Genomic DNA, 23,664 nt, shown 5'->3' with positions numbered 1-23,664 from the left:
TCCCATGATTCTTTTTGAGGGGACAGGGAGGTGCTTTACATGTATGGTGCGCGAGTGCCAGGAACGGGCCGCTCTTGCAACGAACGCCCTTGCTTTTCCACTCAATGGGTTTTGGGTCTCATCCTGCGAAGGTGGCTCTTGTGGAGAGAGGCTCGTTCGCCTTTCACTCGTGCTCGTACTTTTTAACGCGTGTGTTGAGGTATGTAAAGACTTGGTGCTGAAGGAGACTAACTTTCTGCGCCTCCTGGAGGCACCTATGGGTGCCTGGCCGGCCAGGGAGCAGGGCGTGTGTTGATGAGGAGACTAAACGGAGGGCGAGGTGGATGGGCTTGAAGAAGGCGCTAGGCAGTTCTCCAGTGAAATGACACATCACAGTCTCAGCTTATACAATAGATGAGTAGATAAGCAAATTGTGCGCACATCAGAACGGGATCTTGCACAGAAAAGAAGACAGATAGTAACGAGGGGGACCTTTGAAGGGCCAGGTCGCTGGGAAGATTATTTGCACGCACTGTAGTATACTTCAGGTTCCTTCTGAATATTGTATAGCTTAATTGTGGCGCTCTCTCCCTCGCGCCCCTCTATAATGCCTGGTTAACACGTTCATTCCTACATAGTCACAAATAGTTTTTTTCTGGACAGAGAATACAGGTTTGTGTCTCTTTGAAGTACATGTGAAGCGGGATCCCATTCACGTTTACTCAATGGTAAGCTCCTCTATCTTCGGTGGTGTTTTACTCAGGAGCGAGTGTGAGCTGAGGCACTCGCCTCTTGGGTACGCTGTATTAGGGCGGCTGTTAACCAGCGAGTTACGCGTGCGTTCAGTTACATACGCAGCGTGTTCGCACGTTACACGAAACACGAGGTACAAGCTGTCTACCTGTGTGCAGGCGCTTGTGTGAAATTGTACATTTGCACACTTAGCTATTAGGCACACAGACTGTACATGACACTTCTTGAACGCACAGGTACACAGCTTGCGCACTCCTAAAACGTTGTGAGCGTCCCCCGTGCGGGTGTGTGCGTGCAAAAACACGTTTGTATCTAGCTGAAGCGTCATAGATTCTACAGAGGGTGGGATGTCTCCAAGGATTCTGGGATTCGGGCTCCAGCTGCTCTGTGCGGAGATAATTTCTGCATGCTGCGATACGTCTTTGATACTACCGGTAGTGATATTTCAGGCAGACACTCTTAACCAGCGCGCGGGGAAATGCTCTGTTTGCTAGTTGGGCTTTCTCAGGTATTTGCAAGATTGAAAAATGAGCTGGCCAATCAAGCCACCTGCAACGGAAGGCGGGGATCTACTGGGACTCCCTCCTGTTTTCTTTTGGTCCTTAAGAAATAATCATCGTGGGCCTTCCCCCAGATTTGTCCTCGGGAACTAAGGACGACCTCGCCAGCGTGGCGGCCTCCAGATATTTTGGACTACAATTCACATCAGCATGGGCGTAGCCAGGACTTATGTGTGGTGGGGGCAGGCTTCATGTTAAGGGGAGCAGAACCTCAGTTAGTTAAGTATTTTTATTGATTTACTTGATTTGGGGAGGGGGTAGCTGCCCCTCTTTCCCCCCTTGGCTACGCCCATGCCCATCAGCCTCAGCCAACATCTGGAGGGCGCCCGGCTGGCGAAGAGCGTCCAGGGAACTGCGCTTCCAATGTTATTCTAGCATCGATTTTGTTCTTCCGGTCAGAAATGTAAGCACCGTTTCGGAACTCTCTGGATGGGCAGCTTTTCAAAACAACCTGCCTTTGTATATATGGCGCAAACAGGACAAGATCCGGACTCAATGAAGAAAAATCTTAAGGCTGCAATCCAGCGCACACTCACTTGGGAGCAAGTGCCACTGAATTCAATGGGACTTCCTTCTGAGTGAAGATGTTGCACTGTAAGGGTGTCATCCTGCGGGCACAGATTCCAGAGGCAAACCCTACATACAGCACTTAAATTGTCACAGTCGCTTTTTGTATTAATGTGCAAAGACTCCAGTCCCCCTCCCACCCTTAACTGCCCACCCCAATCCTCCCCCTCACCCCTTTCCTTCGCACCCACCTGAGAAAGAAACGATGTTAAAATTCATTTCCGAAAGTGGAGAGGACGGGAGAAGGAGGCGCGCCCCTAGGTTTAAGCCCATCACAATCCTATAGCAGGAGCGTCTCAGTATCCAAATTGGGGCCTTGAATTGCGTGTGTATGGGTCGTTTCCCCGGGGACTGACCCCGCGGGATTTACTTCCGAGTAAACTTGCTGCAAGGCTCCGATCCTAAATACCCCCAGCAGCTCCAGCCTTTGCTTAATTACACTGAACTTAGCGGATAGCGCGCTTGAGTCTGCGTGACTGAATCCCTGGACTGAAAACGCGTCACGTGAAAAACAGTTGCCTTGGCTCCCACGTGCAATGCGATTAAAACAGCGATGAGAGTTAATTTTTCAAACTTTTGGCTGTGGGGGGACGACTGTGAAAGGGAATATGGCCTGATTAAAACACACCCACCCAACAGCAGCAACTTCAGGGTGGATTAAAAGTGGAGGGTAACTCCCTTCTCTCTCCTCGGGATGCCGTTTATCCAACGCCCTTCGTTTTCAAGAGGGAGCCAACCTTCCTTAAATAAATATAAATAGGCTCCAACTCCCCCCCCCCCCAACCTCTCTTACTACGCGTCCTAAACTGGAGCGCTTTCCCAAGCGCAGCAAAGCCCTTGTCCATTTCAGCAGCCGCGGAAGTCGCGCTTCGCTTGAGAGTTTCTGCGAGCTAGCTGGGCGGATCGATGTTTTTCCATCGCTGCGGGGCCTTCGCTTTCCTTGCTGTCTTTGATACGGAAGAAGCAGCAGGAAGGGAGCGGGGAGGTGGGGGCAGAATTATCACCTTGTTGGGCCTAATAAAATTAAAGCTAAGAGCTGTACGTAGAAAGCCGCCGCTCTCCCCACCCGTCCACCAACAGCCAGAAGAGAGTCTTGGGGACGCCGCTCTTCTGCCCTGCGCGTTCCCCAGATGTCGGCCCACCCGGGACACAGCAGGCTCTAGTGGGGCTCGGGTCCTTCTCTCCCATCCATCCCGCTCTTTCACAGTCGCTCCTTTGAAGTTTAAGGAGAAGTCGCCAAACCCCTTACAAATGCAGAAGTGGATTTGAAGTTGTAACCAACCAAATATACTCAAGAGGACAGCCACCGATATTAATGGACCTAACTTAGTGATGCTCATTGGTTTCAATGGGACCGCTCTGGGTAGGATACAACCCGCAGTATTGTCATTAAAAAGACAATACAGTAATAACATAAAATGCCCCTTCTCCTCGAGGAAGAAACATTGGCCATTTGTGAAAGCGGCACTTTTACACATCCAGATGTTTTAGGAGTTTGCATGAAGTGGGATTGGAAGGGATGTGTAGCGAGAATAGACAAGTATTGAAGTTTCACCTTTTATTAAATATAAATCCCCCCCCCCATGGAGGTGGGAATAAAAGCTAAGATCAACAATCAAAGCAGAATTTGAATTTCTGGCAAACAGTTGTGCCCAGAGATAAGCAGATCTACTAGCAGGGCAAGCCTATACAAGTCTACTCGGAAGCAAGCCCTACTGAGCTCCATGGGCCATGCTCTCAAGGAAGATTGTGCATAGGATTGCAGCCTTAGGTGATAATTAACTTAGCTTTACTGCTAAGGGATACGCTGCAACCCTAACGCTACTCGCCCGAAAGATGCGTCCCAATCAAAGTGTTTAGTGAGATTTACTTTTAAGTAATTATACCTAGACTAGGAATACAGATCCTATGTCTGTTACACTCTGAATTAAATTCCACTATATTCAGTATGGATCTATGTGCGCGTAGGATCGCAGCCGATCTTGAAATGATTCCTCGGAGATAAATCTCCACTCTGTTCAGCGAGGCTTATTCCTCCTCAAGCTCCCCGCTACTTATTTCCACTTGGGCTGCCATGCGCTGGGTCTCTCTTCCTCCGCGACCCCGCGCGTTCAGACGCCGTTTTGAAGTCTGCGGAAGCCGAATTCATCCTCGAAACACCCAAGGCGACGGCCGTGCGCTCTGTCTCTTTAACGCGCGCTCCCGGCGCTCTGGGCGCGCTCCCGCCTCTATAACTGGAGTCCATGGAGTTGCATTGGGCTCAGAGGGAGCAAGAACTCGGGAGCATAGGCTGTTAAAGGGAAAGGCTCGCGGGGAAAGAAGAAGCCACCATCCCACCGCGCCGCTCGCTGGGCTACCGGCGGGGGAGGCCATCCATGGCAGCGCAGATAACCACCAGATTTTGACGGATTCTTTCGCCAGGGTTGGGGGCTGCTTTCGTCGTTGTTATTCTCATCCACCTCCAACAACAAACACCGCTCGCCCACCGTGTTTGGGGACATTTTCCTAGAAGATTTTCGTTGTTGCTTTTTTGGCTGCTGTCCAGATGTTGGTTCACACATATTCCGCCATGGTGAGTTGGACTTTGTGTGTCTGCGCGCATTTGCGGGGGGGGGGGGCGGACGGGGACGGTGGGAAGGAGGAAAAAGAGAAGAAAATACGCTTTCCGCTTTCTCTATCAAGCTCATTCGAAGAGAAAGTTAATTGAAGGAACCCTATACCTCCAAATTAAGAGAGATTTCACCCTTTAATGTCGGCCAGATGTCAGGGCTCCGCAGCGTCCCCAGTTGATGGTTTAATTCTTTCCTTTGGAGGATTGGGAGGAGGGGGACACACCGAGGCGGCGGAGTCGATTACAAAAGCAGGGGGAGAGAGGAGGAGAAGCCAAGGAGACCTTTCCGACGTGCTGCTTCTGGTAGTTTGCAACTAGCAAATAAAAGGCGCAATGTCTATGGAGAGAAGGCTTTTTAAAAATTAGTATTGTTTATGCAACGGCTGCGCATTGTTGGTTCTCTTCCCCCTCCCCGTTCGGATTTCACTATTTTTCTCCTTGCTGAAAGCAAAACGAGATGCCGGAGGGAAGGGGTTCAGTTGCTATTGGGGGGGGGGAGATTACAGTAAACAAAGCAAGGACTGTCTCCCCAATCGGGAGCGAAAACGGCCGGGGATGCCTTTGCCGGACACCCTCAACAAACTCTCGTGCTTTTGTTGCGTCTAGGGTGCTTTCCCCCTCACAGTTAAAAAAGTTAAGTTTGTTTCTAAGCGAAAAAGTCAGAGCAGCTGCAAAGAGGAGATTGTTAGAGGGTGGTTTCCCCCGCTCGCCGTCGAATGCCCAAAGCGGTGCGCTTTTTGTCGAAGGCAGGAGCTGCGTTTTGGCGCAGAGGCTGCTCGGCTTGCCCTGGGGTGGGGTGGGGGGAGAAGGCGAGGAGGAGGAGGGCTCGACTGGCGGGAGATGCGCCTTGCCTGCGGCTCAGGTGTTTCTGAGGCAGGACGCCCTTGGGGAACTGCGATCTTAGGCCCGGTAACGCGCCCTTCCCCGGCGACGCTGCGTCCCCGGAGGAGCCATGCAAAGAGGGAGGGCAGGAGCAACAGAGTCCCTGGCAGCGTGGCTCTCTCCGGTGACCATTTTTCTTTCTTTCTTCCCTTCTTCCTTCCTCTGCTTGCGTGTCTAGGACCGCTCCGATGGACTGAACGGGAGCTCTACCGGAGGCCGCCTCTCACAGCTGTCGTCGCTCAACCAGGCGGCGGCGTACTCGTCGGCTCCCCCTCTGTGCCACACACCGGCCTCGGACTTCCAGCCGCCTTACTTCCCGCCGCCTTACCCGCAGCCGCCGCTGCCCTACTCACAGAGCCAGGAGACCGGCTACCCGCACCTAGGCGACCCCTACACCGCCATCAACCCCATCCACCAGCATCAGCAGAGCAGCTGGCACTCCCAGCGGGCGCGCCAAGAGGAAGCGGCCGCCGGCCTCCTCTCGCAGACGCACCGCGCGCTCGGCCTGGACCCGCGCAGGGACTACCCCGGCATGCCGCGCTTGCTCCACGGCCTGGCCGACGGGGCGCACGCCCTGAGCGACGGGCCGCTGGGACTACACGCCCTGGGCCACCACAGCATCGAGGACATTCAGGTAAGCACGCAGTTGGCTCGGGCGGCTCCCCAAAGGGGGGGATCTCCGGGAAGGGGAAGAAAATTCGGGTCCTGGTGGCGAGCGCTGTTGTCGAGGGACGCGCAGTAAAAGTGAAAGTGGCAACCACCTGGGGGGAGGGGTGCTTTCAAGCCCCTTCTCCAGCAAATATTGCGGGCTGCTCGGAACTGCAGCCGGAGCCTGTCTGTTGATGCAGAAAGAAGTCCCACCGAGTTCAAAGCCCTCCATCCTCCCCATGGGAATCTAGCGTGTGTGTCTGCTTACGTCGGTGGTTGGCCTGTCACTGACTTGGGAAGCCCCCCGGGAGAAAGTAAGGCAGGAGAAAGGGATGGGGTACTACAAGCAGCGGAGCCTCCCACTCCTCGTCCCACAGTTCAGGCCCGCCATCCCGTCCCCGCGCCTATCGAAGTCGAATTTCGATTAAACCTTTTCCGATTAAAAAGAAACAAACGCCGCTCCTCTGCCGAGACTTTCCCGAGCCGTCCCTCTTCACCGCCGGGAATTGTAAAACAGTGGCGAATATATCAAACGAGGGTTTGATGTCAGCTTTAAACTTTAAATGCCTCCTTAGGTGATCCCCCTCTTCTCTCCACCCCATCTAAAAAAAATCGTAATACATTGCCCCTTTCTTCCTCCCCAAATCACTGCCTGCTTCAAGAGAGGCCGATGCGTCTTTCACAATTCCTTTCTTTAAAAGTCATTTTACTAAATACCCCAAAGCGTTATTATTTTTAAAAGACGCAAGCTTCACTCCTGTCATTACCCAAAATCTGATCAGATGCGTTTTATTTATTTTAAAATGAAGTGATGGGACGTATATTTCCAACACTTTCAAGTAAGAAAACGGCGATAATAACTGTAGTTGACGAAGATGAAAACTAAACGCGGGAGGAGGGGGGACACAGAGAAAAAAATGCCTCCCTCAATGCTGAAGTCCTATCTATACCTACCGGAGAGTAAGTTCTATTGAAATCGGTGGGACTTATTTCCGATGAGATAATGGTCAGGATTCGTTAGCTTTCCGCAAGTGGACGGTTTTTCAGAATATTCGACCCTTCTTCCCTGGAAAAAATGGTTTCTAGAGTCAAACCCAGAAGTCTGTTGTTGGCCATTGCGAATCCTCCGCTCGCCTTTTCTGATTCTTTCTTTCTCTTTCTTTCTTTCTTTCTTTCCGCCCGTCGCACCATCGGATTTAAAACGGCCAAGAATCGTTGAAACGGCTAACAAAAAAGAAAAAAGGGTCTTGATCCGGTTTCAAGCAGAACACACCGCTGCAAAAACAACACAACACAATACAAAAAATACCGTTTCGGATTAGGCTGGACAGGACACATTAGAGTTAGACTGAGGGAAGCGTAGAAAAGGGGAATCCCGTTTTGGATTACGCAGGATCCCTGCTTCAAGAAGTGTCTTGAATTATTTTAATCCTTTCCACCTACTTTTTGCCCATCCCCAACCACCTACCTGGCCATGTTTGCTCCCAAGTAAGGGACTTTGGCTGCGATCCTAACCATGTCTACTCAGAAGTAAGTCATGCTGAATTCAGTGGGGCTCACTCGTAGATAAGTGGGGTTAGGATTGCAGGCTCAGGGTTTTTCCTTACTGCACAATACTTTGCATTGCTGCTCCTTCAGACCTAACAAAGGGCTCGATCTCTAGCCGGAGGAGTTTTGCATCCCGTGGATTTCCGTGGGAGGTTTAAATAAAAACTGGCTTTTGTTTTTTACTCTCTCCAGTTGAATTCAACTGGATTTTGAAACGCTTAATTCCGGATGGCTCAACAACCCCCCCCCCAACAATAAGAATATGTCCCTGTATTTTAAAAATACGCTTAAGGCTGAGAAGTTACTAAGGAATAAAAAATGAATAAAAATCCTTCCAGTAGCACCTTAGAGACCAACTAAGTTTGTCATAGGTATGAGCTTTCGTGTGCATGCACACTTCAGATACCTTCAGATACAATGAGAAGGAATCTCATTGAACTCGGTGGCACCTACTTCTGAGTAATCTTGCGCAGGATCGCGCTACTTCTGTGTATTCGTGTATGTGGACTTGAGGTCTTTTGCTGCTGCTGCCGGTAAATTTGGTTGCCTCCGACTAACTTATACCTAGAGTAGACGCATTTAAATCAATGGACCGAAGTTAGTCATGCCCATTCATTTCAATGGCTCTAAAGCAGTACACAACCCATAGCTCCCTGATTTATTTTTATTATTTTAATAAGTGAAACACTTAAAAATAATAATAATGGACCTTTCCCCAATCATCTGGTCGTTTTTGTCATTCTTATTTTCAACAATCTTTCCTCCCCGGGGCATTTTGCCATCTTTTTGTTGGCTACTACCAACTGAGTCTCTCAAAACTGTTTACAAGGAGAGATGACAATCAAGGTCCCGAGCAATTATTGGGCCGTTTTGGGTACATATCTACAGGCGGGGGTGGAGTTGTTGGCTTAGTCGAGGACTTTCTCTGCTAGGAACCAGTTTGAACAACTTGTCCAGAACCAAAAATAGGAAAATGACATTGTGGGGTGGCTTCTTAGTAAACCAAAACAAAAAACCTTTTAGGTTTAAAAACCAAACAAACGAAAGCCATAATTGCCCTATTGATGTTTCGCAGCAATCACTTTCTGAGTTTTGAAAAATACTCAAAGTGCAAGGAAGGGAACTCCCAGTAATAGTTAAGTAGAAGTAAGATGCCGGGAGGGAGCCCCTACTTGGATGTTTGTTTTCCTCCTGAACACAGCAATAATTTAGCTCCTGGTGCCAGCAAAAAAGTAAATAAGCAAATACAATTCATATGCTCTCCTGAGTTCAAGTTTATTCAAATAAGGGCTTGCTCCAAAGCTTGAATCGCAGGGTTGGGTCCCAGTTGTTTCCACGGGAGCTAAACAGATGAATAAATCTCTCCCTTTATGGGCTTAATGGGGGCTCAATGGGGTTTAGAAGTTACATGTAGGTAGCTGTGTTGGTCTGATATAGTCGAAACAAAAAATAAATAAAAAATCCTTCCAGTAGCACCTTAGAGACCAACTAAGTTTGTCATAGGTATGAGCTTTCATGTTCATGCACACTTCATTTAGCTGAATTATGCTATGTATCTGGATACATAGCATATATGTATGTTCTGGATTCTCTTGAGGTTTATTTCCCCCTAGAAACAAGGCCTTCGTGGTGTGTGTGTGTTTGTTTCTGGTTGCTTTTGAGTAATAAAAGGGGGAGGGCCTGCCAGGTTTCCCCCCCCTTTCCTTCTCTCTCCCTCTGAATTATGAAACAAAGTTTCTCAAAATATGAAAAAGTTATTTAACGATTCCAACGCCTCTTTAAAACTCCTGTTTGAGAGAAATGTAAGATGTTGTAAGGAGATAGTTTCATTTCCTCTTACAGATATATATATATATTAAACCATGTTTAATTTCTCTAGGAAACCCCTATATTTGATGGAGATGTGGGTTGGCTTCTTCATCTCCCCCTATCCCACCCACCAAGCCCCACACAGCTTAAACTTTATATTCCCATCTAGTGTCTCGAATGTTAAAAACGCTTCATGTGGATACTTGCAGTAATCCTTGCACAACAACTCTGCATGCTAAGGCCACGTAAATAATCTTTGCCCGTTGTTCTTTCAGGCTGTGGATGAAACTGGCATGAATCTCTTGGACCAGTCTGTGATCAAGAAAGGTAAGGAAACTTGTCTCATTCGGGGATGGTTTCATGGTTTCACGAACAGGAGGGGGGGGGTGCTTTGGCATAGCCAATTGGTGTTTGTTTGCATTTGGATGTAGTAGAATCCAGGCTATTGAGACGATCCCTAAGACTTTGGCCTCTCTTCAGATTCCCCATCTTTGCTCTTCAACGTAAGCCCATCCGGCTTACTGCTGTTTTCAGATCTGGGATTTGACGGAAGCTCTGCTTTTGTTGAGGGATACACGGGGACCCTAGTACTGCTCAATACTTTTTGGCACCTGAGGCAAACTTCACAATGGTGCCCAAGGAAGAAAGGGGTCAAGGGGGAGAAAGAAAGATTGGCATTGGGATCTGCTGCCCTGGTGGACCCTGCCACCCGAGGCAGTCGCCTCACCTTGCCTCATGGGCAGCCTGGCCCTGGGGGACCCCTGCCTTCCCCCCCTGAACATAAGTAATTAGTTCAGGGAGCCTTGACCCTGTGGCCCAATACATTATCTCATGCTTCTAGATGTATATGAAATAACAGTAACGTGTGGACTTGTAGTGGAAGAGAAAATGGGGGTGTGAGAGGAAGTGTACAAAATCCCCCCCTCTTTCTCTTCTCTCTGCCCATGTGTGCCATATCGATGCCAGTTTAGGCACTCCTAATGGGAATGCCAGTCTTCAGATTTGGGGGCACTCCAGAAGAGAACAGACCCTGAGAGCTATTGATTCACCCTTATCTCTGCTGCTGTGTGGGAGATAAGGGCTTCGTGGTGATGGTAGTGGCTTTTAAGGCTTGGGTCTCCCTGCTTCTTTACACGCACACCCCCAAGGCATTTTTGGCTGGCCTCTGTCTGAGTGTACCCACCACCGCTAGAGCTAAATGCACCACAGTTACTGAGGCAAAGACATTTGGATTTTGGAGTAGAAAGCAAGCAAGGAAGGAAGCAGAGCTTTCCAGTCTAGTCTGTGACTGTTTCCTTGGCTCTTCCTGAATTCTCCTCTCAGATATATTAAATACAGTATATTATTCCCTGGGCAAATTATTGATTTTGTTTATTTATGCAAAGGCTTGCTCATCTCCAAATTGTAGAAATAGCTGTAGACCTGAAATAGTTTTGGAGAAGTGAGGAAAGGACTTGTAAGGCCAGTGGGCAGTATTTTGTGTGTGTGTGTGTGTGTGTGTGTGTGTGTGTGTGTGTGTGTGTAAGTAAAGCTAGTGCATTTTGTACAGCACACCCTGTACACTGTCAAAATGATCATCGGAACAGATGCCACTTAATATCTCATGCAATAGTCTTCAATGTTTTTCAGACCATGGGACCCCCATTAGCCCAAACATGCATTTGGAGACCCACTTCCTAAATTTATTTTTATTTATCCTACCACACATTTGTATGATGTTGATGCTGCTGCTGCAGCAGCAATGCACTAGTGAAAACCAAATATCAAGAGGATAAAATTTGGTGACTTGAGACAGGGATAAGTCCACACCATATGTTTATAGCACATTAAAAGCATACATCTACCTCCAGAATTCTGGGAATTATAGTCTACCCTTAACAAACTACAGTTTCCAGGATTCTTGAAGTGTGGGGTGTGTTTTAAATCTATGGTGTGTACAGAGCCCAGGATGGGCCCTTTTGTATTTATTTCAGTCACACCTGCCTTGGGATGAAGCCCACTGGACAATAGTGGGACCTTTTGAGTAAACATGTCTGAAGTCAGGCTGCACAAACAACAAAATGAAAGAGGAAAGAGAGTGATAGGCTCGACATTTTCATCAGTAAATTTGTGTTGTTTGTTTGTTTTTCCCTGGGGTGGTGAGGGGAATTTGAATGCTTGCTTTTCTTGACTAGAAAACTCATTATTAAATCAAGCCATTGATTAATGTGCCCTGGTGCTTCTCTGAAGGCCTAAGATAAGGATCTGCTGTTCCCTACCTATAAACTCCTAGCACATGGCAGGGGCGGAACACGGCATTGTGTGTCTCATAGGCTGGAAAGTTTTATGTTCTAGGAAAGCATGATTAGTAAGCATAGTGATCTATGCAGTTTCTTAAGGTGCTCAACCTCCTGGAATGGTGTGGTTTGAGTGGGGTGGTGGGAGCAACAGTAGAGGGATCAGTTAATTCTCCAATTGAAATCTCATCAAAGCAGACCTGGAGTCGGCAAAAACTCTGCCCAGCTCTTCAGTAAAAGTGAGTGGGTGTGAGAAAGAACACCTGTAAGATCAGAATAGAGTTTTCAGGAGGTAGAATCTGGGTCCATATACTCACCCAGCTATTTGTCTCTGTTAGTGAACAGTTGTAATGTTATTTCACAAACATCTTCCAAACAGTGTATGTGTCTTTGTGTATTACTTTTTTTTAAATAACACTGATTCTTAGCTTGCTTTTTTATTAATCATTTGACCCCACAACTCTATGATCCTATGAATTCAGGCTGCTAAGAAGGCCAGCAATGCACAGCTTTGCATTAAAACAAATAGCGTAAAATTAAACCGGCAGACTACAGCGGTGTTGCAAATCACAAAAGGAGACATGGTGTTAAAGCTGGCTTTACAACCAAAGTCATTGCAATCTTTTGAACACTCTGAAAGGATCCAAACAGTCAAGAAGCAACCCCCCCCAAAAAAAGTCTTGCTTCTGGCAGGTGTCACTCTAAACTTCCTAGGTCAGGGTTTGCTAGGTTGGTCCTTACCAGATGTGTTGGACTGTAACTCATCAGCCCCAGGCAGCTGTTAGCTGTAATCGAAAACATTTGAAAATACCAGGTTGGGGGAAATGTTCTAGAATCTAAATGATGGCACAGTTGGTGGTACAGTATCATGGCTAAGAGAGCTAACTGGAAATCCCTTGTTCATACTGTATGTCTGCCACAAATCGCAGGCAACTGTCCTTTGGTAATATTGGAATAATAATACCAGCCAACAGACACCAGAGTGGTGTGGTGTACAGAGGACTGGATTTGGGTACAAATCCCGACTCACCTGTGAAATTCTGAGGATGCATTTGTCCATACTAACCTACCTCATAGGGTTGTTGTGAGGACAACATGAGGATAAGTCAACATATGATGCATTGAATACATTGGCAGAAGGACAGGGAAAAGAGGAGACAGTTTGTTCAATGTACATTGATATGGGGGGAAAGAACACTATAATTATTTACAATTATCACATTTTGATAGGAAGACCCTAGTATAAAATTCCTGCATGTGACATAAATTTTGAAGGGCAGAGGTGTTTCCAGGCTGGATTTCCCTTTTAAAATACATGGAAGAAGTGGACTTACTGGTATACATTTCCTATTTTGTATAGGTTTGGTTCACATGTAACACTAAACAGTGGTTTGTTTAAGGCTAAGCCATGGTTTGTTGAACAAACCACGAGTTGTCCCACAGACAATCAAAGAAACCATGGACTGTTTGTTTTCCAGTTCCTCTAGCCTTGTGCCTTTGTGGTATTGCGAGTATGTCAGGTGGAGTGGTTAGGGAAACCATGGTTAAGGAAGGGTGCTGGGTTCGTACATAATGTAAACCATAGTTTAATAGCTTTCTCTGTGAATCAGGTCTGTGTACTTTAAAGCGGAAAGGTATGACCTTCATAATGTGGTTTATGATACATAGATGTATTCTTATCTGTGTCTGAGGACAAAATACCAGTAGCACGAGTCTCTTGTGTGTACATGTGTAGATAGCAGAAGGGAGACATTTTAAAAGCTGAATTCCCCACTCCAGCTGATGTTGTGATTTCATGTGAATTTCAGCAGCCCATGACTTTTAGTAATGGCGTAAGATTTAACAATTTAAGTCAGGGCGTTAATCAACTGGTAGAGTTACAGTTGATTGATTGGTTAGAACCTATTTGAATAAGTGGGGCTGAGAGGCATCCTTTGAAGATACTTGTTTTTGCGTTACTGTAGCATTGTACAGTGGTACCTCGGGTTACAAACACTTCAGGTTACAGACTCTGCTAACCCGGAAGTAATACCTTGGGTTAAGAACTTTACCTCAGGATGAGAACAGAAATTGTGTGGCGGTGGCGCGGCAGCAGCGGGAGCCCCCATTAGCTAAAGTTGTACCTCGGTTTAAGAACGGTTTCAGGTTAAGAATGGACCTCCGGAACAAATTAAGTTCGTAACCAGAGGTACCACTGTACAAGGAAATGGGGGTGAGGAGAAGAAAAGAAATGGACTTTCTGTCCAACAATGTGTAGCGGTTTTTGTTAACTTTCTCACATGTTTAGTGATAGGGAAATTTGTTTACATTTAATCAACTGGTTTAAAGGTAGATGACTAAGCGACTAAAAATGTTGTAAGTGGTGAAATGTTCCCCACTGCCCCCCAAAAGGCCCTAGGCTGATCTAACAGATCTTGTTGAGATAGGAGAGAAATGTACACAAGCCATGCAGAAAACTAGTCCTATACATGAGAATGTACAAGTACTTCAGTCCAATGTCTTTCTTTCTCCCAAATGTACCTAGTTTCTAAACTCCTAAACTGAACTTTCAGCCTAAGCCAGAATGATGGCAAAACACAGACATTCATCCTGCTACCCACAATTAAATAGCAGGGAACTGGAACTAGGTCTGTTTCCCAAATAAGCCAATATTTGCTGATTGATTAATCAATTTGCTAAAGTTGCACACTAGTCAATACAATAAGCCTGGAGAATAAAACCATACTACTTCTGTTTTGGATAATGCACAAGGTATTTCCTCTTGGGGGAAGGTGTAGGCTGCAATGGCCATGTACAGCTTTTAGAAGCAGTTGTATTTTAAAATAATAATTAAACTGCAGCTCAGTTAACCAAGGTACTTTTTAGTGGGTTGAAAGTGTTTCCCTTGCATCAGTTCATCTAATTGATTCAGTGCTGCAGCCCTAATTAAACCTATTTGCTGCCAAATCCGATTCTGCTATTCAAGAGTAGAGGCCAGGCATCTCCCAAAAGAATGACATGCAGTCCAGTCCGAATGAAGGAGAAATGCAATCCGTTGTCAAGAAGCAAATTATATATTTTGTGGGGTGGGGGGGGGGGGCAGACGAAGAATATTGCTCACCAGAGATCAGAAGTCCAAGAAATGGAATGAGCTTGGCTTTAAAATGGTGGTTTGGGAAAACTCCAGTAAGCTTGGCTTTTGGCAGGCAGGCTCAAAACCAACACCCTTTTCCCAACCATGGGAGAAACTGTTTCCCCGCCCCTTTGGAGAGAAAATATGTTTCAGGCCTGAATAAGGAGAACCTGTGGCAGAGAAGGGGGAACCTCAGGTCTGGGGGCCAAATGCAGGCTTCTCTGGCCCTCAGGACACTACACAGATGAGCCACACCCCTGACCAGTCCTGCCTTGCAACCTCCTGGGGTGTTTTGGTCTAGTGAAAGGTGTCCTTGCGCTCCTAAAATGCTGCTTGCTTGCCTAGTTGGAGCATGGGTAGGTGAGGCCTGTGTGTGTGTGTGTGTGTGTAGATACTACTAGCTTCTTGTAGAAAGGTTAAAATGGGCATTCCTTGCTCTGTCCGCTCCTGCCTCCGGCCCCTCCTATCACCAACACATGGTTGTCCAGAAAAGAGTGTGGCCCTTGGGATGAAACAAGTTTCCCCATCTGGGGCTATGGGCCATCATAAGCCAGGCAGGTTCTTGAGTGGCAGGAACTGGAGCAAGCCAAGGCAAAGAAGTTTGTCACTGATTAAAAAAAACAAACCTGGCCTAAACTGTGTTTTTGCCACTTACTTCAGATACAACCTAGGTTGCACAGAGTGGTGCAGTCCACCCAAATATTGCAGTATTTATCCATCACATTCACACCCCACCTTTCTTTCATGACTTCAAGGTGCCTCACATGGTTCTCTCCCTCCCCATTTCATCCTCACATTAACCCTGGTTAGGCTGAGACCCAGACCGCCCAGTGACCTTCATCTCTGAGTGGGGATTCGAACCCGTGTCTCTGAGGTGGAGCTAGAAGCTCTTCCCCTCCTTTGCCTTCTGTCAATTGGTTGTGCTGGTGAAAGACAAATGCACTCTTTGCCTGTGCCAGCCTCCCCCAACCTGGCGCCCTTGAGATGGCTTCCACTACAACTCCCATCAGTCCCAGCCAGTACAGCTGTAGTCCGGAATATTTAGTTGGCACATGCTAAACACCACCTCACCACCATGACATTACTTGAGGCAGAATCCTCATATGGAAAGGTTCCTGAGGCGACTTAGCTCCAGCTCGAAACCCAGCTTGGAGTTGGGACATCTGCCTTCAGGTTCCTTGCTCTGCTCTGGCTTTCCCTGGTAGGCCTTGGTTCAGCTCCCTTTCTGTAAAATGGGTACGATGAGTGATGGACCTCATCAAGCTGAGATTATATTGATTACCATCTCTGGAACACGATGCCTTACAGCGCGTGCTAATTAACACCACAAGCCTGCTTCAGGTCCCTATTTCCAAAGATTTGACAGGTATGGGGTTCAAATGCTGCCGCCTCCGTTTGGCTGGATCGCGCTGCATCTTGTACAACAGTCAGCGAGGGAGAAGAGGGAGGAGGAGACTTTGTCCCCCGGCCTAGGACACCTTTCACATTGCCTTGTGCTAGGCAGGCAGGCAAACTGCTCGATCGCAGGCGAGGGCCTCCTTGGATGGAGTCGACTCATGGGACTCCCTCTTTCCCCCCCGCCCAGATTTTTGCTATGGCTCTCCTCCCCCACACTTTTCAAAGTCCTAAAATGCCCCAGAAAAAAATACGCATCTGCCCCCTCCCCAAAATCTGTGAAGCAATTTCCTTGGCACGTCCAGGTGTTCGCCAAGCATTTGTAGCCCAAGGGGAGATGGGTTTCAAAAATAATAATCAAAGATGACAGGCAGTGCTTTTTAAACGTCTTCACCGCACGGGGAAAGGCGGGGGGGGGGGAGATCCCCTCGCTTCTATAAATAAAAGTTACACTCCAAAACGGTCTCTTTTCCTCCGCTTCTGCCCAAGCTTACTCCCGAGTAAATGTGCCCAGGATCGTGAGGTTTTTTTTTTAAAAAAAAATGTTTGTATTAAAATATTTTAATGGATGAGAGTTTTAAGGTTTCAACCGTAGGCACGCTTACCTGAGAGTAAGACTTGTTGCACTTGTCAGGACTTGCTTTAGAGTAGATATGTGTAGGAATTGTGCGGTGAGGCTGCGATTCTATTGAATTTGACACGTGTGTGAGTCGCGAGTGTCCGAAGAGAAAAGCTCAATACTATATTGTATCGGTTTGCTTGCATTTTCAGGAAGTCCAAAACTATTTGACTTTCGAAAACGTTGCGGAATTAAGCTGAAAACTCGCACCCCGTTTGGGGTGGTGGTGGTTTTGCTTTTTTTTTTTTTGCTGGGGGAAATAGTTGGAGGGGTGTTTTCTCTTCTTTTCTTTTTACACAGGATGGTTGAAAAGATGACAGTTAAAAGTGTCATAGAGAATTTACATCTTTAGAGAAGTATTCGGAGACTTAGTGAAGAGTCACCGGTTAGTAGGAGACGCCCTGCAATCAAATGAGTGTCTCTTAGTTTACTCATCTCAACGAGTCTACTCGGAGTAGGGCTTTAATGGTGGCTGACACCCTTAAGGCAAGGAAGGAAAGGCATAAATTGCGAAATGCGATCGCCAAAATAGAAAATTCATAAAAAGTTCCTAGGTAACTATTAAATTCTCTCCAAAGAAAAAGAAAACGCACACATATTTTCCATAGAGAAACTGAGCCTTTCGGTTGCCCCCTAGGTTGACAGCCCGATGCTGCGCCCATTTGCTCTTGAAGTATTGGTTTATTTATTAAATTTGTCAGTCGCCTTATCTCGCCTAGGGCAACTTGCCTAGCGACTTACAAGTGTCCAAGTGATTTCAGTGGAGAATTCGCCATGGGGAATGTCGAGGGAGTGGCAGGCAGCCTCTGAATCTCCCTGTCTCTCTCTGCTGTGGGTTGTTGGATGTGTTAGAAGTGAATCAAACAAACCAGAGAAAATGGTAGAAGTGGAACGGATTTAAATACACGGTGAAATTTACCAGCAGTGTTCATAATCGTAGCGGCGAGACGCGCAGAGCGGGCAACCTCGGGTTTCTCCTCCTTGCATCCGGAGCGAAGCTGCTCTGCGTCTTTGAGCGCCCGGTGGCTGAGACTCTTTTCGGCCTCTTCTCTGCCAGGAGAAGCTCGAGGAGAAGCTGAACACCGGATCGGAGATGTAATAGAAAGAATCGCCGAATTGTAGAGCTGGAAGGGACTCATGTGCGTAGCCAGGGGTGTGGTGGGAGCAACTGCCCCCCTAAATCAAGTAAATAAATAAAAATACTTAACTAACTGACCAACTGCATCACAGATCACTCGCTTCTGTTCCCCCCCCCCCCAAACATAAAGCCTGCCCCGCTAAAATAGATCCTAGCTACGCCCATGAAGGGACCCCCAAAGGTCATCTATTACAACCCCTTACAATGCAGGAATCACAGCCGAAGAATCCCTGGCAGATGGCCATCCAACTTCTTTTTAAAAACCTCCAAGGAAGGAGAGTCCCCGCGAGGGAGACCGTTTCTCTGTCGGATCAGGGCCATTTCCCCACCTCAACAGTCACTTTTACTCAGCCAGAGCAAAGTTCCACGGGGTTTACTCCCAAGGAAGTCTGAGATTTTAGTCTCGTTTATCTGGGATTCAGCCCCATGGAATACAGTGGGACTTCTTCATAGCCGTGACTAGGATTGGGCTCAAAGCGTGCCTAGGGGTTGTTTCCAGCACTGGTCATACCACTGAAATAAATGAATATCTTAGGTCCATTCATTTCAATGGGTTGTATCTAAGTTTTACTCAGAGTAAGCCCACCGAAATTAATGGAACAAAGTCAAACGTGTCTGTTAATTGCAATGGATCTGCTCTGCATTGGCTGCAACCCGTACAGTGTGTAACCCCTATACATGTGTACTCAGGAGTAAGTCTCATTAAGTTTTTCATTGGATACAGAATCCCAGCCTTAGAAGTATTTCTTTCTTTGCAGCAAATGCTTTCAAGGTCTCTCACTTTTCCAATCGGTATACCCGATTTGGGGTGGGGGAAAATCAGGATTAATTCTCCTTGGAACCAACCCCATATGGATCCTGATTCTCTGCAGTTCTACTCTAAAGCAAGTTGTCCCATTGACTTAAGTGAGGGATCGTTCCCATTTTATGATTGCACAGCCTACAAGTCTAGACACATTAACTTGGAATTTAAGTCCCAGTGAAACCAAGCAAGTTTACAGTTCTATACACACATATATCCAAGTCTTCAACCCTAATCTGTGGATAGGATTTTACTGTAAATGTGGTTAAACTCAGACTCCAGTACCCATGTGCATTAGTTTGGGGGTAAACTCAGCTGAAGAAAATGAGGCTTGCATGCGAGTATACAAACTTTGAATTGGGCTGTACAGCTCAGGTAACTGTTCCTGGATTCTGGTTACAGGTAGGTAGCCGTGTTGGTCTGAGTCGAAACAAAATTAAAAAATTCCTTCAGTAGCACCTTAAAGACCAACTAAGTTTTTATTTTGGAATGAGCTTTCGTGTGCAGGCACACTTCTTCAGATACACTGAAACAGAAGTAACCAGACCCTTATGTATATTCAGAGGGTGTGTGGGGTGGTGGTGATGGGCTGATAGGAGTGGTAAACCTGTTGATGACTGTTAACGACTGTTAGCTGTGCTTTAGTTTCCTCACCCTCCAGTCAAAGCCAGGCCCCACCTCCCTTCTTGAATAAGCAGTATTTTGCAGAAGTAATCCCTGGATGTATTGAGAGACAACTGTGTTGCAATCTTCCTTTCATCATTTCTTACCCTGGCCTCTCTTCTACAGGGTGCTTGAAAGAAGTCTCGATATCTTTGCTTTTTCCAAAAGAAAAAAAATAGATTCCAAACACCCTAAAACAGCCCTACCCAGACTGGGTGCAGCATAAAGTATCTATCTTCCTGCCCCCCCCCCCAGTAAATGGTAGTGAATAAACAGTGAGATGGGATGGAATGCGTGGGAAGATGAAAATTTTGGCTGAAAGATGTAACATAAATATATTTTAAATATATATATATTTAGGTGTGTGAGAGAAGAGAAAGTTTGTCTTCTTAGCTTGTTTGATGCTGTCTTCCTGCATCCATATAACCAAGAAACCCATCATGGGGAAATATTAATTGAAAATGGTCTGGACAACTAAAAGCGACACAACCCTGCAGTGGTTAACCACAAGAGGTTCATGTTTAATAGCTTTTTCAGAGCGGCTGGTTGCTTGACTCTTGGAAAGAAGCAACTCAGGGGTGTGTATCTCCAAGGCGGAGGGTGCCTATATTTGCAATACGACAGGCATAAGTGGTACTATCTTTTTTTAAAAAAAAATGGACACAAGCAATATTTGTCTATTTGTGCTATGTTTTAAAAATAACTTGCACGTGGGCAGTAAAAATTAGTCATGCTGTAGGACGGCCAGATTATAAAACTTGCAAAAAGCGGGGGGGGGGGAGGAGGGGAAAGAGAAAGTTCATACTATTTCATCTGTTGCACATCAGAGCCTGGGCTGCTCTCTCTTCTTGCTCATGATATTCTGCAAAGTGCCTTGTATACTGGGGCACTGCATGGGATCAGAATTGTAGAATGCGAAGAGTTCCCAAGGGTCATCTAGCCTAACCCCTTTCAACACAGGAATCACAGCTAACAAATCCCCAACAGATGACCATCCGACCTTTGTTTTAAAACCCTCCAGTGAAGGAGAGTCCACCACTTTCTGAGGTGGTCTGTTCCATGTTGAACAGCTCTTACCATCTGACAGTTCTCCCCTCTGTTTAGTCAGAACAATCTCCTTTCTTGTAATTTGAATCCATTGGTTTGGGTCCTACATCCTGCAACACAGGAAGAATTTGGCTTTCTGCTGCTTGCAAAGTGAATTGCAGTTTGGGTTGTCAAGAATCATTGCACAGTAATTTCTGTAAAAACGTGAACTTTCAGTCCCACCTTAACCAGCTTAATTGCACAGCTCGTTAATCTATGCATTGTGTCTGTAATAATAATAATAATAATAATAATAATAATAATTTATGCCCTGCCCATCTGGCCGGGTCTCCCCCACCACTCTGGGAGGCTTCCAACACACATCAAAATACATTAAAATATCACAGACTAAAAACTTCCCTAAACAGGGCTGCCTTTAGGTATTTTCTAAATGTCAGGTAGTTGTTTATCTCTCTGACCTCTGATGGGAGGGTGTTCCACAGGGCGGGTGCCACTACCGGGAAGGCCCTCTGCCTGGTTCCCTGTAGCTTTGCTTCTCGCAGTGAGAGAACCACCAGAAGGCCATCGGTGCTGGATCTGAACGATGGGGGTGGAGACGCTCCTTCAGGTATACAGCACTGTATTGAAGTTAAACCTGCTACCTGTCCAGTTCAGCTGTACATTAAAAAGAGGGAATGTGTGGCTTCACTATCTCAACTGCACTTTTGAACTTGTAAGCCTTTATCTTGTCTCCCCAATTCCCAGACCTGGGAACTGCCTCTAGACAGCACCTTCATGTTATCAGTATATGGGCCCTCATCTGGACAATGCCTGCTTCTAGGCACTGGTCCACAAACACATATCCTCTCCTGATTCAGGTGGAATGGAGAGCGAGTGAAGTGGGAGCCATCTACATATATTGAAGACTCTGTACTCCAAATGCACAGGGCACTGTGCTCGCACCTTCAAACCCAGAGAGAGAGCCGCTAGGGGTGGCAGCACTGAGCACTACTGAGAGGTTGAGCAGAATTAGTAGGGTACCACTCCTCTTCTCTCCCAGTTAAGGTAATCTGTTAAGGTGGCCAGTGCTCCAGACTAGAGAATCCAGGTGCATTTGCAGTTGATAGCATTTGATTATGCAGGGCCACCTCCTCCCTGGCTGCAATCACTTGCACAATCCTTTTTACTACTGTTACTTCAGGCAGATGAAACGACAACTGTTTCACATCACACAATTGGAAGATGTACAAAGGCTGCTAGTGAAACATCTCCCATTGTATATAACAATGCAACTTGCATGTTGGATGTATGTGCAATATCCGTACCTGTGCATGCCAGATTCCCACAGTCATTCCAGCTCCGCCCCACCGCCCAACAAAAGTGTGGGAGGACCATAAGAATAAAGCACCCCTCTCATACAGGTGTGCACATCAAATGTGTGTATCAGAAGACAGAATGCACAGGGACATAAACCATTACATATACAGGTTTGCGTGCATCCTATGGTGTGTCCTGCATGAGCAGAAGAGATTTCCACTCATGCATTGAGCAATCACCTTCCTTTCTTGCCCTCTCCAGTCACCTGCACACCCTCAAACTCTGCTCTAGGAGGCTGGGGGACCCTCCAGAGCGTATTTTTGGGATGCACACAAACTGCACCAAGAGAAGAGGAAGCTACAGTTCAGTTGCACGACTGGAAGTTCTGCTCATGCATTGTTGGATTCTGCCCACCGTATTTCTGGCCATTTGGACCAGCATCAGGAAACGGGTGGGTGGGTGTGTGGGTGGGAGCCATGAGCATCTAATTGAGGTGGATTTCCAAGGCTGCATGCACACCAGACATTTTAAAACACAAAGCACTCCTCTGCCAAATTGTGGAAATTGTAGTTAAGGGTGCTGGAATTGCAGCTCTGCAAGGGACAAACCAGGATTTTGGGTGGGTGGGTGGCTTAAATGTATGGTGTGTACGCGGATCAAGCAACATTAAAATAGAGTGTATCTAATGGTGTAAAAAGTGCTGCTTAATGTTCACTTAAATGAAATCGAAAGATAGTGTGTTTGGTTATGTATATGCATCCCAGCACCAAGGTCCTCTGGGCAGCATCACATTGCAATGAAAACACAAACGCAACAAACAAACAAACAAAATAGGCATCAATAAACCCCACATAAATAAAGCCCACTAACTGAAACAGAGGAGCAATGAGATGAAAGCACAGAGCCTGATCACTTCAGAGGGGGGTGGGCATCTAGCTTATTCGTCCTTGGCATGAGAAAAGGGTTTTCTTTTAGGAAAGGTCAGGTGTATATATCACCTACTCTACATGCAGACGGTCCCTGCTAGCATCTCCAAGGAGGGCTGGGGAAGACCTAGGGATCTTCCCCTTGTTAGTGGTGTCACTTTAGTTGTATAACTTTAGCTATGATTTTATGGATTTTTGAATCTGTCTCTTGTATTTTCCCATGTCTTACCTTGCTTTTCTGGTACAGCCTTCCCCAACCTGGTGTCCTCCAGAGATTTTGTGCTGCAACACTCATCAGCCTCCAAACATTGGCCAGGCTGCCAGGTTACAGGAACTGTAACCCCAAATATTTGGGGAGCACCACTAGTGTCTTTAAGGAGTTACACTTGATATGGCCCCTGATGACCAAAGAGCAGGTGAAGGGGGGTGGGAAGGCACATGGGCTAAGCGCACACCCCACCATGGACGGGCGCCACAGCCATGCCTCTCATTGCCGACACACATGGCAGAAACACTTTCCCGCCATCCAAAGGTTTGGATGTTGTGGGGGAAAGGCACTCTCAGAGTACTGAAATCTGTGGGGAGAGTTCCTTCATGGGTCCCTCCCTACTTCTATTCACATATATCTGTAGCAAGGGAAAGCTGTTTCCTACATCATTCAAACACATGGATAATGAAGGGTTGCTTCCATGTGCCCATGTAGCTTGAGGCATGGCTGTGGGACACATTAGTGTTGTGGGAGGAGCTAGCCCACGCAGCCACATGACCATATCAGGTTATGTGCATGAGGGAACCTCCCCTTTGTTTTAGAGGTTTTTTCCAGCTCATCCTCGGACAAAAGGAGGCCTGCTGTGGTATTCACATGTCAGTGAAGAAGGATTTGTCCTTTTATTCATGGATGAACACATTTGTTATTTTTTATGTTTCATTTTGTGTTTTGGATTTTACATGTTTGATGAGTCGTTCGGTGTTCCCAAGTTTTGCAAGTTGAGGAGTTTTGTAAAAAGTGATGAAAGAATTCAGGGTGATATTC

The 23,664-nt window shown here is 46.7% G+C and overlaps 1 protein-coding gene across 1 annotated transcript in view; it reads left to right on the top strand.

Annotated features, from left to right (window-relative positions):
• Positions 1 to 4,119: 4,119 nt before the first annotated feature.
• Positions 4,120 to 23,664, top strand: part of TFAP2E (transcription factor AP-2 epsilon) — a 65,296-nt gene continuing 45,751 nt past the window's right edge. The window contains exons 1-3 of the mRNA XM_035118584.3: positions 4,120 to 4,431; positions 5,531 to 5,986; positions 9,633 to 9,684. Coding sequence (XP_034974475.1) covers positions 4,405 to 4,431; positions 5,531 to 5,986; positions 9,633 to 9,684 — 535 coding nt within the window. The 5' untranslated portion in view covers positions 4,120 to 4,404. The remainder of the gene's footprint in view (positions 4,432 to 5,530; positions 5,987 to 9,632; positions 9,685 to 23,664) is intronic.

The sequence above is a fragment of the Zootoca vivipara genome, chromosome 6, assembly GCF_965207765.1.
Source record: "Zootoca vivipara chromosome 6, rZooViv2.hap1.1, whole genome shotgun sequence".
Lineage (NCBI taxonomy): Eukaryota > Metazoa > Chordata > Lepidosauria > Squamata > Lacertidae > Zootoca > Zootoca vivipara.
Note: the sequence above shows the minus strand (reverse complement) of the source record. Positions and strands in the feature narration are given on the sequence as shown.